The sequence below is a fragment of the Megachile rotundata genome, chromosome 15, assembly GCF_050947335.1.
Source record: "Megachile rotundata isolate GNS110a chromosome 15, iyMegRotu1, whole genome shotgun sequence".
Lineage (NCBI taxonomy): Eukaryota > Metazoa > Arthropoda > Insecta > Hymenoptera > Megachilidae > Megachile > Megachile rotundata.
This window is the reverse complement of record NC_134997.1, coordinates 14,369,989-14,387,054: the sequence shown is the minus strand read 5'-3', so window position 1 is coordinate 14,387,054 and position 17,066 is coordinate 14,369,989. Positions and strand designations below refer to the sequence as shown.

The 17,066-nt window shown below is 45.4% G+C and overlaps 1 protein-coding gene across 3 annotated transcripts in view; it reads left to right on the top strand.

The window, feature by feature from the left end:
* Positions 1 to 7,209: 7,209 nt before the first annotated feature.
* The window catches only part of bi (T-box transcription factor bifid), an 81,973-nt gene continuing 72,116 nt past the window's right edge, over positions 7,210 to 17,066 (top strand). For all 3 annotated transcript variants that reach the window (XM_076540709.1, XM_076540708.1, XM_076540707.1), the window contains exon 1: positions 7,210 to 7,979. In XM_076540709.1, coding sequence (XP_076396824.1) covers positions 7,265 to 7,979 — 715 coding nt within the window. In that variant the 5' untranslated portion in view covers positions 7,210 to 7,264. The remainder of the gene's footprint in view (positions 7,980 to 17,066) is intronic.

The window sequence follows — 17,066 nt, the reverse complement described above, 5'->3', positions numbered from 1 at the left end:
AAATACGGTGAACAAAGTGTTAACGACTGGTCTCTCGCGCTGGTAATTGCGCATTAGATCTTACTTCGATCAAGCGTGGAGGCACGCTCGCCTCGATCATTACCGACATTAAATTTCCGATCGAGCTCGGGACACGCTGATTGGCCGATGAGAAGCGCAACGGACTCGGGATCCGGTCGCCAGGGAAACTCCTTATTTAGCTCGTGGTATTATACGAGAAAACGCGGAATATCTGGCGCTGACTATCTCCACAGCTGCTCCGACAGACCTAAGCGTCCTAATAAAAGCACAAGCGATCTCTTATCCGCTTCGCCGCCTTTCAACCGCGTCCGCTTTAATCTTCTATCACTTGCTCGCGCGGACCGATCGATGCGGACAATTCGCGTCGGTCCTTGCATCCGCGAGTCAATTTTCTTGCCAACTTACAGGATCGTCCGTCGACGTTCAGACCTTTTAAACGATTTTATGATAGCGTCAGCATGATTCATGTGAGAAAACCTTCCAAATGGTGAATCGTACACGTCGAGGATGTTGATAGATTAAGGCAGGTGACGGTAGAGATTGTATGTTTATTAGCAGGGTTATTTAATTAATTAACGAGACAAACGGCTGTAGCTCGAACGCTGCGTGAATGGCATTGACTACGTTTTATTATACCTTCGTCTCGTGCAATTTTTTTTTATCAAATATGTACCAATCGATTTCTTGAAAGTTAAACTCGTAGAAGAGGTGCACTTTAACCTCTGCTCGAATATATTTACCAGTGTCTTTTACAATTCTTAGTTGGCAAACTTCTTGCTTGAAAACTTCGAAGGATTTTCCTTCGTTCCGCCGTTCGTATAAAAATGTAGGCTTGATACGGTAACGCGAAATAAATCGACCGTATTCGTTTGGACGAAGAAAGTGATCCTCTTTAGGTGTTATTACTTTCGTTACGTAAGCAGAAAAGGGTGGGTATACGTTCTTATAACAGAAACGATGTTTCTCCACGACTCACCTCCGAAATTGCAATTTGTACAAAAAAATCTATAATAAATGAGTTCGATAAACGGTTTGCGTTACAAAAACAGTAAGTTTCGGTAAAATGACGCGGTTATTCGGAAACAAAAAGATGTTCCAAAAGAAGAGAGGAAAAGAAAAACATTGGCAAAGTTCAGGGATCTCCCTAAGCAGTCGTAGCGAGTCCTGTTGGCGAGCGTGGCGTTCGAACATCGATACACTAGCGGCCGTAGGTGTCCATTCCCGGTGACGCGGTCGCGAACGCGTCGACGTTACGGGGTACGGGTGTAAAAAAAATCGCGTGAAAGAAAAGGCAGGAAGCGGCGGCCTGTTTCTCCGTCCTGCTCGGATCGTGGTCGCCAGACGAATGTCGCGCGAGTCTCCGTCCTCGTCTCGCAGACCCCCCTCCCCCGGTTCCGTCGATTCCGCGCGTTCCGCGGCACAGGGGAAGCCCCCCTCCTCCTGGCGACGCCGCGTGGTGGGGGAAATTCGGTGCGGGTGGGCGGTGCCAATCGTAGCCACGCCCCGTCGCGTTGCCCGTTTACCAGCCAGGCGCGCTCGTCAAATGTTTTTCGTCGCGGATTATGACGCGGTCTGCGCGATTATGACCACCTCTCTCGCTCGCGGTCTCTCCCTTCTCTGCGAGTCTCTCCCGCGTTCTCTCCCTGGCTCTTTGTCCTCTCATCCCTGTTCCTTCCTTTTTTTCCCTATCTTCGAGCGCTTTCCTCCTCGAGGCCGAATCGTTCTCTCCCTTCTTTCGGGACTACGCGCGTTCCTTCTGGGACGAAGTTTCGCTTCTTGTCCCAGCCCGTCGGACCAGCGTTCTCAGCCTGACCACGCTTGTCGCGTCTCGTTCCAACCTGGCTCGAATACGTTCTCTCGTTCCGACTCCCGCTCTGGCATCGATCGTCGTTCTCTCCTTGGATCGTTCGAACAGAGAATAGAGAGCCGTCGATTCAGCGAACCAGAGGACGCCGGTACAATGAGACGAGCAGAGACGAGGGGGAAAAGTCAACGCGACCAATCGGTGATACACGTTTCGCGGCATCGCCTCGTCGCCTCGTCGTCTGGACAGCACGCGATAGAAACGATATCGCGATTCCAGCCTCTGGTATCGAGTGCGCGAGTCCCGCGCGACTCGTCGGACTTCTACTCCTTTTTCGAGTGTGGCTTTCCGAGTATTTCGTTCGACGGATACCGTGGAAAACGGAGAGGGGTAGGGGGCGTGTACGTTCGAGGTTGTACGATACGATACAGAAGCCTATGCGTGTCTATTCATTGATGAATCGTTGCTACTTGATTAAGGGTCTTTCGAGCACTCGTTTCTGGAAGGTTAACACCTGTGCGCCGAGTCGAGAACAAAGAAGTGAACGGAGTAAAGTGTTTCGTTGTTTCGTATCGTTAGCACATTCGATCTTAGATCTCGTTTCCAGCGACCATTAAATATAATTTTATGCCATTTTATTTGTCGTTAAAGAAGTCTTGACCGGTTGTACTGGTTATTCTTGAATGATATTAAGATCGCAAAGATGTGTGCGATTATGATCGTTGATTCTGTGCCATATTTCATCGAGACGAGTAGAACTACCTACACTGTCATAAATTATTTTAATCCTCGGAGACTGACGTGGTAGACAGACGCAACAGCGTTTTGACTCTGACGCTGTATAAGCGTGTACGTAGTAAATACATAATATATTTGCATACCTGCGCGCGTCAGGTATCAATTTCACGCATTTTATTTCTGTAGCCGGGTAAAAGTGACCCTGTAGATACTGCGCGAAAGTTAATAAACATTATAGAATGAAATTAAGAAAGAAATTAGGCGTATGTAGCCGTAATAAGTTGTAATACGATGTGCCCGACCACATAGGTCACATTTCACTGCGACAGTCACCGCGTTAATCGGACAGATTAAACCCCGTACGTGTTTATAACGAAATTTCGCGCGACTAAATCGAGCGACACGATTAATCCTGCTCCTGCATCGCATAAATTATGAAACGATACATCGATCCGTGTTTGCCTTTGAGTTGGCGTTACGCGATTACTTGCCGAACATTTCCTCTCGCGCGTGTACGCGGCTTAAAGTAGCGGCACTCGGTCTCGCGCAGCTTGTTGCTGCTTCCTTGAACTTCGTGATTCTGTTTGAACTCCGAAAGGCCACGTGTCTTAAAACTGGCGAAACCGATGTTAAGAGTTATCGATCGAGTTTGAAACGGGAACAGCAGTCTTTTATACGCGTAACGTAGCATCGTTCGAGAAAAACGAAGTAGCGACTACTTTTCCTTTCGAGATCTCCCGGTTAACCCTTGGCAATTCCACGGGAGACCAATTATCCGAAGTGAAACTTCCACGTAGTCAGTTTTAACGTAGCTTCTCTTCAGGAATAATTTATATTAAAATAAAAGTACTTGCTGGTGAAAGGATTAGCTGTCGGCTTTGCCGTGAGGATACAATTGTACCTAGACATTTAGCGTCTTTCCGTTAATGTGTCGAGGGCAATTAGAGACTTTTAAAACTGCTCATGTAGCTAGCTCGGTTTTGCTAGCTACCTAAGAAGCGAATCCCGTTTGTTTCCATTCACTGCCGTCTGTCAGACGACCGACAGCTGACAATACACATTAACATGCGCGAACGGGGGAACGATTCGCAGCACTTGTAATAATACTGTACGGGATTTGATAAACGTCCAACTTAAAGGAACAAATTGACAGGCAACGCGAAACGATATTCTCGTTTGTTTCGAACGACATTACGACTTATAATGTAACGCATCACTGTATAACGCTGTTCACTCTGATAATGGTTTGTGTTACAGGCAAAATTATAAGTCGGATGAGCTGCTATGATAATATCTCTAGTGAACTCGGGGTATTTTAGTTGAAGCGTTACTTATTAATTGTAAAAGCGTGAAAATCCCAAATGACGGAAAAATGACAGAGCTGGCGAAACAGCTTTAGCGTCGTTAAACGTTGTCGACCCTTCGAAACGGAGAAAGTCAGTCAAATCGATCGTGGTTCTATTTACACTAACTGTTCGATTCGCAATGCGCGTCAACGGGCTTCTATGTGATCCCGACAGTCCCTATTCGAAACCTATCATTTTCAGATTAGCTTCCCGGAGCAATACGTCTATCGTCAGGCGAGGGAACTTAAACTCTGAACTCTACCAGGAAGAATAAGAGACATTTCGGATAGTGGAATAAAAACCAAACGATTCACCATCGTTAATTCATTGTTTAAAGTGACTGCAAAGTTAAACCTACCACCGTCTCGAAGACGCAACGAAAAGCTTGAATCCTAAGACATTCGGAATCAGCATTTTTCCAATCGAAGACTCCACTGCTCGGTATCGCGAGCGACGTACGCGACGCGACTCGATATCGTATACGAGGTTCGATTCGCAGGCCGATTTCCGATCTGGCTATCGCAGAAAGTGTTTCTGGAAATCACGGTGGGTCGCGCGCGCCGCTTGAAAAGCTCTCGCGGATTTGGCAACACTGTGACGCGCTGGGCGTCTTGCTAACACTCGACGGCGCGAAGGACGAGGGGTCCACACGACGACCGAACGAAAAACCGTGAGGTTTCGCGGCGGAGGTGGGGGGCGGAACCGCGAGCTGGGAGGAGAAGGTGCCGAACGGACGCGCGAGGCCGCGTCGGCGGAGGAGGGAGGAGGTGACGTGGGTGGGGAGCGGCGGGAGAGCGGTCCGAGCGGTGGGGATACGGTGGGCGGAGCCAACGGTTTCTCCTACGTCGGCGGTTTTGCGGTACACGGCGCAAGGCAATTTGAACGAGGCTCGTGTCGGGTCGGGGAGTAGGAGGGGAGGAGTGCGGGACGATGTTCGTGACGCTGGCTAGCGCGAATTTTGGCACAGCTCGCGAAAATTTCTCACTCGGCTTTTCGCGGAAAACTTGGACGGCTCTCGACACGGCCAATCGGCTTGAATTATGACCGATGAAGTGCCGTTCCGGATTAACAGAGAAAACCGGCCGACGATGCCGAACGGAACGCGCGTTGCGCCCTGACCAAGGATTTCCTCGACCGCTTTAACCGCGCGACACGATCCGCGACCATGGACACGTTAAAAACAAAAAATCGAAACAAAGCGCTCTCTCTATTTACGGGTACTTTGAAGTACAGAATTACTCCGGCACACGAGCCAGTCGTCTGTCGTTCGAACGAGGGAACGGAAACGGAGCATGGCATTCGTGAAACGTAGAAAATTCCGATGTACCCGGAACGCGATAAAATCGTTGCGCTCTAGCCGTGGCACGATAAAAAATCGAAATCGAAAAGGAGCAATCATAGATTAACGGACATCTGGCAAGTGCAGCGACACGGAAAAAAATCTCGGCCTTAAACACCTCGTTTCGGGCACCTTCGGACAGAAAAGCGACACCGGTTCGCGTTTAGTCCGGCCGCAAACACCGTGAAAATCCAGCGTGTCGATCGGCCGCGTTCTCGACAGCGAAGCTTCGAGCAACGTCGATCGCGACGTCTCCCTCTCCCACGAAACCCCCGCCCTCGGAATCGAGAGTCGCGGAGAGGGTGGTGTTAATGGGCGTACTCGCGGTTAACACCCTTAAACGCGCGCTGGTGGGGGGTACAAGACGCGGGAGAGAACGAGGAAGAGCGTTCGAAGCGGTGTGCACGAGTGAATCGCAGAGAGGGGATAAGAGAGACAGAGGGGAGACGTTTGGAGCGAAAGAGAGACGGCGAGCGTCGGAAAAGGCGTCGAGAGCAACGCCGCTCGGATTGGCGCCGGAACGCCAATCCGAACTACGAGCGCTCATTATCGCCCGGTGGAGGCCGGGGAAGGGTGCCCATAGACGACTGCAGGGTTCTTCGTTCGATCCGCGCCGGCAGTGTTTTTCTCCTCGTTCGGCACACTGGTACACGGTCGGCTAGGTTGTCGAGGCAGGTTCCCCCACCATCGGACGCTGAAACGGTCTAAGGGGAAGGGAGGAGGAGCCCCTGCACCGTTTCAGTCTTCGCGTCGCTGCCCTCCAGCATTCACGCCTCCCGCGTCCGTTCGGCGGCGCAGGCACACTCCGCTCGTCCGTACACACGCACACGCGGCCGTTACCGTACACGTAGACGCGCGTACACACGCCCTGAATCCGGACGAGGACTTTAGCACACCAACACCTCCGCGGGAGGTGTGGGGGTGAGCCCCCAGAGGAGGTGTCAATCCTAGCGCTGCTCAGTGACCATCGCGGCGCCACCCAAGTAACACCTTTCGTCCGCTCTCCAGCCCTGGCCGAGGTTCACGGCAGAGCAGATCGGAGCAGAGCATAGCAGAGCAGAGCAGAGCAGAGCGGAGCCGAGCCGTACAGAGCCACCTCTCCTCTCTCTCGTCTTTTTGTCGCCTGCTTTTCGCGCGCGGATATCGCGCGTTCGAACTGTTCTCGGCCCGTGCGTCGTCGTTCTGCCGTCGGACTCCGTTCCACCGGTGCTCGCTCGACCGCGTTGCCCGCGCCCGCTCCTCCAGCTTTCCCTCGCGTGCTCGCCTCGTTTCGCTTTTCGCGTTTGGTCGCGTCGCGTCGCGTCGCGCCGTTTGCCGAATCAATCCAGAAGCGAGGTGCGCGTGCACGGAGGAACTGACTCGTGGGACCCAGTGCACCAGTGACAGTGAACGTCCGGATACCAAGCGACGAGCGTACGGTGCGTCTCGAAACGTGGCCAACGACTGCTTCGGCTGCCAGTGTGTCCGTTTGATGGAAAGTGTGGTTATCGTGGTTGATCCGGTGTTGCGTTCGCGGGATTGATCGTGGACAACCGGGAAAGAAAGTGGTGTTCCGGGGGCGAGAAGGTTCTCGTCGCCGGGTGCACGTAGCGGGACGTACGATGTCGAGCGTACGTCTCGCGACGGATCTCGAGGAGAACGAGAGATCGCGACGGGAGCGTCGAGAGGACGAAAAACGCAGCGAGGATTCCGGATCGTGTTCCTGAGCGATTCGGAGCGACGAAACATGTCCGAGAGGCAGTCGAACGACGTGGACGCGGGTGCATGGATCGGTGACGCGTATCAGTGACGAAGAGCGCGGTGAAACTAGACGATCACTGGACAGAAACGAACGATACCTTGGCAGTGTCGAAGAGAAACGAAACGATCGCGAATAAAAGAAAATCGAGAAAGTGTACGCGCGACTTGGAGAGAGTGAGTAGTGCGTAGAGAAGGTGATCGGGTCAGGTGTTGAGTACCTCGGTTTGAGTCACTCGAAGAGGAATCTCGCGCGACTCGGCATACCCGCCCGTCTCGATGAGATTCGAACAAGACACAGCGTGCAGGGGTACCCACTGCGCCAGCACTCCGCAACCCTCCGCGCTGCAGCAGCGATCACGGCTCGAGGAGGTGGTGGAGGAGGAGGTGGACTCCTCCACGAAGGACATCGAAGGACAACGACGTAGACGAGAATTGGAGACTAACGTGGTCGAGGGTGCGAACACGGGGCCGAGGGCAGAGGCGGGGGGGCCTGGGATGGCGTACCCCGCGTCAGCGACGGCTCTGAATCAGCACTCGCCGTTTGCTACGTCGATCGCTGGCGCACCGTCCAGCAACCCGAACGGGCACATATCCGGTGGCCACCTGCCGGCACCAGCCGCCCCGAGACCGACGGACTTTAGCGTGTCCTCGTTGTTGACCGCGGCCAGCACTCATCCGCCGATTTTGGGTGGCTCCTCGTCCCAGGGTAGCGCCTCGCCGCCACCCGGTGGACCCGGTAGCCCGGCAGCCGCGCCGGAAACACCGCCACCGTTGCCCAGCCAGAGGGAATTGTCGCATCCGTCCTCGGCAGTGGCCGCGGCCAGTTATTTCAGCGCTGCCGCCCTGGCAGCGGCCGGTTTTTACAATCCGGCGGCCCATTTGCCGGCAACCAGCTCGCCTGGACCGACGGCGCATCATCTGCAAGGAAAAGGGATCCTCAGTAGCGCGCACCATCATCCGCATCTGAACCCGCACGGCATCACGCCACCAGGTGAGCGAAAACGGTGCTTTCGTTTAACGCCTTTCGGATCGTTCCAGTGTTTTGTGACGACGCTGTGTTTCGAAAACGATACGAGTCGATTAGAGCCGATGGTGGTTAGTGTTCCGACTTGGACCTAGTTGAACGTCTGCCGGCTCGTTTATAGATGTTTTCGCTCGATTTAGGCTCGCGAACTCTCGCGAGGATCGATAGGATCCAGTGCAAAGTGCAGTCATCGTTGTTGTTTCGTTGGTGAACCAAGTTTCCGAACTGAAGTGAGCGTCGAGAGGTCGAATAGCTTTCTTCGTGAATAAAGTTCCCGGCAAAGTGCGTCATGGTGATCGAACTGTGAGTGCTGGATCGAGTTAGGCTCTTCTTCGAGTTAGAAATTCTGTTTGTTCGAAAAAGAGGGTCGAACGCTAGAGAGTACCGAGTCGAGAGACGGAAGATCCGTAGTCTTTTGCGACAGAAGAACAGGTTGTAGATCGATAAGACGTATCAAACAGCTCCAGTCGTGATATCCAGTTCTGTTAGCCGGCTGAGTTAATCGGTGTCGAGACAAATAGAATCGCGGCTCTTCGTTGAAAGCCGGTGATTTCAGCAACAGTAAACTCGCGCCGTCGTCTAGATTGAGATGTAAACTCACGTTCGCGAGTGTTTAGCTCCGGCTTTCGAGTGCCAGAGAAAATGGAATCTCGACGAACCGTCGTTTCTCGTCGAAAATAACATCTCGTGTCGACGTTGTTTAAACGGTGGTTGGTAAACCAACGACTCCTAACCGAGATTCAAGATGCAACCACGCGATCCTATCGTTGTCACCGAAATCCGAACTCTCGCCAATCTTTAATTCGCGTCGATATCGATATTTTTGTTCTTTCGAGTCGTCAGTTATTCGGTACACCGTGTTGTTACTAATTTATGCCATAAAGATAGACAATTTCCATAGTTATATCGGGAAAGCAGGCGATTCTTAAACAATTTCATGCTTTTAAGGGAAGAAAATGAATGAAATACATTTATAAAGAATGTCCATTGACGATAGAAGGTTTTTATTCTTCACAACCTCTAAAATCTTTGTAAATTATTATGCTACATCGATTTGTTTATATCAGACTTGCCAGTCTGTCTATAAACATTGACTATGGACGATCGAAACAGTACATTCCTTAAAATTACCATTGTGTTCATGAAAATTGAAGGTAGTTCTGTTCAATGATCGATGAAAAATAATTTCTGAATTGATTGATATTAATTAGTAGCTTTTCACAAATTTAATTTGTCGAGCAATGCATCGTTCGTTCGATTTTTTCAATTTTTCTTATTAAATTTTGAGCAAATGAAGCAAAGGACGTTAAATGAATATAAACGCGTGATATTTTATAATATTTGTTTCTTTTTATGATACAAAATTCAACGTTTAAGTAGATTTATGAAATTCTTTATGTTGTTTGTCCAATTTTGCGAGCATAGTATGGTTAATTTGAACAGAAATTTGCCTGACATAACTCTGTTGTTGTTCTTCAACAATTCAGTAACATCGTGTATATTTTTAAAGAGCCAGTTACAACATATTAGTTTGAAATAAATGCTGCGCAACTAACAGTGTTTTTAAAAATGCAAAGCAATGCTTGTAGAAAAAAGTTGAACAATTACTTAAAAAGGAAACAAGTTTTATTATAGTAATACAGATAGGGATCGATATGAAAAAAATAAAAATAGCAATAAGGCTACAAGGCCTAAATGTATTTATTCCTTCACTCCTCTGCAACTCGTCTAGAAACTCTATATAAAGATATAAATGTTCCACTATCATTGAGCAAGTTCACGGTAGAACAAGGAGAGTCACGTGTTTCAGAATTCAAAATTTTCTGACTGCGTTTGAAAGAAAAGCGTCCGTCATGGAAAAATACTCTGTCATTTAATTAGCCTATCTCTTAGACTTTTACAAGGGACAAGGTGCTGTTTGATAAAGTTTTATTTATCATTTGCAACACATAGTATTAACATTGTTCTGTTTTTGCTATGTACAAGGTGACTGTATCTTCCTAGAAGGAAAGAGAAATTTTATTATTCTTGTTAAATTTTGATGGTGCTTCTTTTTCAAAATTTTTCTGGATTTATCATATGGAATTCTTATGAGAGTTCGATCTTTCAGTGAAGGCACAAGAGTTTTAATAGTGTCATAAAAAATAACACTCGCTGGATGACAGGTTTGGGAGGTTAAGGTACTCCAGGTATTCTCCTTTTTGGCGAATATTCTATTCTTAATGGTATTACTACGTTTCATGAAATTTTCGCTAGAAAATTAAACAGTTTAGAAATATCCAACACCGATTTCCAGAAAAACGTAACCGTATAAGTAAATATTGTATTTGACGCTGTCATGTTACTTTTTACCGCACAATTATAATTTTCAATAACTATAAAATTACACGAGTAGTTACATCATACCCTGTACGTGCAAATTTATTTTCATCCTTTATTCACTTATTCGTTGCGAACGTCGAATCAAGAATACTCGCATCCAAAGCCAGTTGTTCTAACTTTAAGGGCTAGCAACTTGAATCGACGTTCAAATTTTTCGCATCGGTGGATTCGTCGAGGATTTTACAAGCAGGATCGCTAATCATCTCAGAAGACGCACGCTCGGCACGCGAGAGAACTGTTTCATCGTTTATTCATCCGCGCCGATGGCAAGATACATTTATTTCCACGAGGTTACCGTTCCGATCGGTTTGTTAACGTGGTCAGCCGTGTTTTCACTTGGTCGAGACAGCCAGGGCTGTCAATCTTCTCCCGACGACGTTGTTAGACGTTACATCGATCTACGGATCGTGAATTTCGACGGAGATTCATCGAGGATCGGTTAGACGGTGACTGGGTAGCAAACTTGGATCGTTTCGACGTATCTCCTTTCGGTGGTGGTTAATTATTACGCGATTTCTTCATGGTATTCGGTTGTTAAACGATGGACAGGTGATATTCTGAAGGGGAGTATTATCTCGTAACGATTAACGAGCGATCACGTAGTTCCGTGAACTTGCTGCTGCAAAATCTGATGTCTCCCGTGTCATAATTTTGTTGAAATTAACAGAGAATCGATGTTTACCATTAAAGTAGATCATAGGCAATTAAGGCAGTTTGCTAATATTTTGATTTATGCGCTAAATTTTGCACGAAATTGTCCAAGAATCTGGTGCACGAATTTAATTTAGCCTTTTTTGCGATTAAATACACATAATGTAATATCGTAGCCGAAATATCGAAGTTAGTTCAAGACGGATAGTGTAACGTTTAATTAACAGGGAGGACAGTTGAGGAATTGAATAATTTTACTGCAATAATAGTGTTCGCGTGGAATTTCTAAGCAGTGAGCTATTAGTAACGATAAGTCAGTAATACCCTTCACGAGTCTTGAAACAGTATTCGATGTTTTACGCGTTGCAGTGTCGAATGTGCCAATGTTTGTTTGTTAAACGGAAATAAACAGCCATTCCGTCATAGTAGAGGTATTGTACTATTATGCAGCAGGTTTGTTTTAATCGCACATTTTATGTGAGACTCTCAAGGAACGAGTTGCTTAGCAAAATTTATAGTGTACAATTTAGTTTTCGCGATGCTGGAATATTAATCGTTGTATGCGATCAGACAAAATTTCCGTCCACGAATTGAAAATTGTAAAAGAGGAATGGGGCGATGTGTTTAGGCACCATTTTGAGGCGTGCACATTCTTCCACGGTTAGCAAAGAAAAGGACTGTTAGTTTTCTGTTTATCAACTTGAAAATCGTAGAGGAACTCGTTCATTTGTCGTTAATAGGCTCGAAGTTGTGCGCTTGTTAATTTCCATGATCATGAGTTCGCATCTGTTCGCGTTAGGTAGCAATTAAAATAAAATTAAAGGTGGAAACTCGACAGATCGGCTCGAAGTTACAGGGAAATTCATTAATTCCGTGATCGGAAGCTCGCGTTTGCACCGTGCCAGCTGTCAATTAAAGTGTAACTAAAGCTAAAGCTCTCTCACCTGTCCGAATCGGTGATTCATTAATTTTGCACTTGCAAAATATTCCTCGTTTCCTTTCGTAACCTGTCAATGCAATTCAAATGAAAATCGAATTTCGCGCTTTCTAATATCGAACGATTGTTTGCACGAGAAACATTAATTAAACATGTAAGCTTAATATCGGTAAATTTGTCGTGACACAACATTCGAGTTTACACATCATTTTTCTTTACGTTCCAAGTTAATCGAGTATCAACAGTTATGTATAGCATATGCGAATTGAAAATTACAGTCATATCGTATTCGATACATTTTCATTTTCTTCTTGTTTCGAAGATTAAATTAATATTCTTTCTGGAAAAATACACAATGATACTAGTATGAATATTTAAAAAATTTTAGCCGAAGTCTTAGACGAGAACGTTTCACTTCTCGAATTAATAAATAAATGCGATTCTGCTTCGAACAAACTTTAGCTAAAAATTCACGATTCGAGCGCTCATTTTCGCCACGAAGCGTTGTGGAAATACAAAATGGAGGTTCACGAGCGTGTACATCGACGAACGACGCAGCAAAACACGTTCTATCGAATATGTTCAAAATTGAATCGTTCGATTAATTCGAAACTAAAAATTGCTCAAAGATATTTGTGATTAATAAGGTATTCTTTGACATTTATCCTCTCGATACTTTGCACCATAATTAAAAGAAAAAGCCCAGAAAATTCTCGGATTAAATAATTTCAACTTCATCTTTCGAACAAAATTGATACATATCTTTTGGAACTAATATTCTTCTGTCACGTGCATTGCTGGCGTATTGCCATCGTCTACCGGAAGTTGTTTTTCGCGCGTGTTACGTATCGTATCCGACGGGAGAAGTCATCATTATCGGTAGGAGCAGATTATCGATAACTTCTTTCACCGATATAAAGCACCTGAGCATAATTCAAAGGAAAAAGTATCGGAATCTCATTGAGCAATGGCTGCAGCAACGCAGGAAAAACGATAAGATCAAGAAGGTGGTGCAGTTGGCGGAGAAAAATCTTAGCTTCTCGTCGGCAATAGATCACGACTCGAGTCCTAGATAATGCAATCGATCTGTCCTATCTCTTTCGAGAAACAACGTTTTGATATCGTTTCTAGAACGCATTGTCTCTGTTCAATCGGCGAAACTGACGCGGATGTCGGAGGAAAAGCGGATCTGGTGAACTTACAGGAAACTCCAGTTGCTCTGGAAACGTGCATCGTTATTGTAACAACGCGTAGAACTCTAATTCGTGAAAAAGTAAATCATAATTTGCGGTGGAACGATTTTCTGCCGCTTTATCTAGCATCTGGTTATTACACGCGTCCACCTCATCCGTTGCGACTAGTTATTCCGTTCGTTAACTCGAATGATGAATTAATTCCCCGTAGTCGTTGACACGCGTTGTCTTTCAACGCGCCTCGGCGAACAGAAACTCGATGAAATAGCTGGGTTCCTCGATTAGGTAGCCCGAATTCTCTGAAATTCTTGCTTGGACGAGGTTATGTCTTAGTTCTTTCCTTCCGAGACGGAACACGATTAAATGTGCAACGAGCGTTGCAAGATTTTATAATAATATTTTATATAGTTGTTGAAATGTTCGAGGATTAATCGCAACAGGAGATCTCGGATTATTTGATACATAAATTTATTAAAGTTCTACCACGTTTTATTCGTCGATTGTAATCACCGTATGTTTATTCAAGACTTATACTGGAAAATTTAACACTTTTATATTTAAATAGTGGATCTCTGTATTCGTGGAATAAACGGGCTCCGGAAATTGGGAATATATTATCGTTATATATTAATTAGTCATAGTGATGTATGGCCAGTTTCATAAGAATTTTCTTCTTCTTTGAAATTGTAGTCCGTTTGCATTCTATACCGATGTCCTCGCCCCGGGTATCTCGAAACGTGCAAAGAATATTGCCTGGACGCTTGTTCAAAAGAGGATAGGTGCGAAACGGTCCGAAACCGTAGAAGATTTATCGATGCGTTTCGATTAGGCGATTTTATCCGCTTAAATGTACGTCGTTACATTAGCAGATATAAAACATTCGCAAACTTCTTCGAGAGCCACAAACCTGAAACGCTTTAAACGAACGAATCGATTATAGTAGAAGTTGCTTTTAATGATGCAGGAAACTGATCGTTTATTCCTCGAGACATATTAATGCGATTTTAAAAGAAATTCTAATTAGCATATCTCGAGGCAACGAAAAGTAAAGATGTTGACAAATGCAGCCTCTTAGCATTCCCAAAAATATAAGAATTAATTTCGAAGCCGTCGATTATGATCGCGTTAAAATTCTGTATCACGGAATAGTCTTGGGAAGAGGACACGTTAACCGTGCGAATAGTAAGATTGATTCCGGTTAATGGAAGGAGGAGAAGTTTTCAATGAAAATATGAAAATCGCGTGTAAGAAGACGAGGAGGTTGTACGGTAGCGGTTTTTCTGGAACGTCAGCGAGAACGGGTGATTCGTCATTGTTATTGCTCGCCTTTCCCGTCATTTCTCCGGCTCTTCCTCTTTTCTAGTCAGGCTGCCAGCCAACTGACCACTGTCCCGTGGCAATTAATCTTGCCAAGGGCATGACCGACGTTCGCCACATTCGAAATTCGTAGTGTGTCGCTGGTCGCGTAACCCGTAGGCCGGCACCGAGGGAAAAGGGCGAAAAGAAACCCGACGTCTTCGGATTCACCGTTAAAGTCAGCACGCAGCCGATTCCTCTTGAAAAAATACGCGCAACGCACGGAATAAGAATTTTCTCCAGGAATTTTCGTTTTCGAGATAATTGAATGTGCAGTCGGTTTCATCGTCTGATGCTTTTTCTACAAGTAAATCGACTTGTTTTACTAAACTATTTACAGTTTCTTAATGTCACACGCGTTTTACATAACATGTGGAAAAATTCTATTATGAAAGAAAAACAAAAATGTTGCTAAGCCATTTAGAAGTGCATGAATTTTTATCGGTAACGACTTTTGGTTCTCCAAGTGTTACGTTTAGTTTAGTAGCATCTAATAATGCAATAATAGTTAAATATACTTGAATTTAAATAGTGCCGCCATAATGGTTTGCTAAGCACGCGACTCGAGCGCCATCTGCGCCACTTTCGGCGGGTTTTGACGTGACGCGTACGAAGCAACTCGGAAATTCTTTGGTGTTGTGATCGAAATAACGTAGTTTATCGCGTACTTTCTTTTTCGTCGTTCATCAGTGATAATTTATCTGCTTAGCTATCGTGTGAACCATCGTGATCGTGTCTCGAACGCGCGGTTCGTCGATTATTCTTTGTCGTCAACGGTAAGCATTCTGTCATTTTTACGTTGCATTATTTATTTAGTATTTACGTTGCTAGTTAGATGAAATTCGATGCGATTTTTATAGACAATTATTTCCAATTAACTTTACATCGAAACTCCATAAAAGAGTGTTGCTTCACAGCAAAGACTACGTGCATATTAATTAATGCGATTAGTCGAACATTAACCTCTTCCTCTCGTATCTGATTCTAACCGTAAACTTTTTGCTAGTTTACCAGAAACGTGTTATTAAAAAAGTAGTTTCGTGTAACACGATATTTGAACGTTACACGTTGGAAGAATTTTCCTGGAGATGGAGAAATCTTGTTCGATCGAAATAGGTTCGAGACACCTCGTATTCCATGACCGATGAGAAATAAAAACGAACGATCAATAGAAAGCGGTGCAATTAATGACTGCCGGCATTGTAGTCTCGGTTTCCAGGTGAAATTTGTCCGAGTGAAAAACGGACCGATCATTTATCCGAGCCTGACCGCTCGATTTTCACTGTTCCTCGTGATTCACCCGGAAAATCGCTATTACCTCTCGATTCGAGTTCGTCTTACTAATTGCGCGGATTATTTGAATTTAATCGGTCGAGTTCTGTAGAGAATTGTTTCGAAGAAAATTTCACGAACGCATCTGCTCGTGTATGTTCATTTTAAATAATAATATTAGTTTCAGCGATAGGTCGAATTAAACTGTTTCAATAAATGAGAGCGGAATTAACGAATAGGTTTAAATAATTTTCTAAATTGTTTTCGAATACATGCACAACCGATTTGAAGCATCTTGTTTGAACACGATCTCCCGAGAGTGTTCGCGTCTAAAATACCCGCTAATCGATTCAAGGATCGAGCTAAACAGCGATTTGGAAATTGAGTCCGAGCCAGACGATGAATCATCGTCATTAATACGTGTAACAAACCCGTACGAATGGTACAGGGGAAACAGTAATAATCGTTAAACGTCACGATGTTTTCTTTTGTTTGTAAAATCATCGCATAATAATATTGTGAACCGATAATTACATTTTCATTGTTTGCACGGGAAAAATATTGATATTGATAACCGGATTAAATCTCGGAAGGAAGTCGATTTGCAACAAATTACATTCTCTTGTTCCGGATGGATGAAACGCATTTTATTTGCCATTCATTTGTTTCGAGAACACATGTCATGCGTTGCACCACCGACTGTTGTATCGTACCATATTGCCTACAGATTCCTACAATCTCGATGTATGGTTAATCTCCAAGTTTTGCGGCAATATAACGCGTGTCTACTGTATTTGGGAATCTCGTGTTTAATTCGAAGAGTAAAGGTATCGTTAAGAAGAAAATTAGAATTATAAAGAACGATTTGTATTTTACGAGAAAGGAGAGGAAAGAGAAGAAAAAGTAAAACTCACGATACGGAATAAAAGTCGAGGCTCATTGTTTATGAAAAAGGCAAGGAATCGTAGCGAAGCGGGTTAAGAACGCGCGGTGCAGTGGAAATAAATACGAAATAGATAAACGGCATCGATTTAACGATCGGCTCGCGCGGACTTTATGTGATAACAATCATGAAGTCATTAGCGTTGCCAACAGGTTTCGCATTTTTCCCGGGTTACGCCCGGTAATTGATTGAAACGGAAAGAAAATACCAGGAGCCTTGTCCGTGCCGCTTACTATTAACCGTGTCATTAATCATAAATCTGTAATCGCGATTTGCATCGTAACGAATGATAATTTCAACGCGTTACCGCTTGCGCGTTG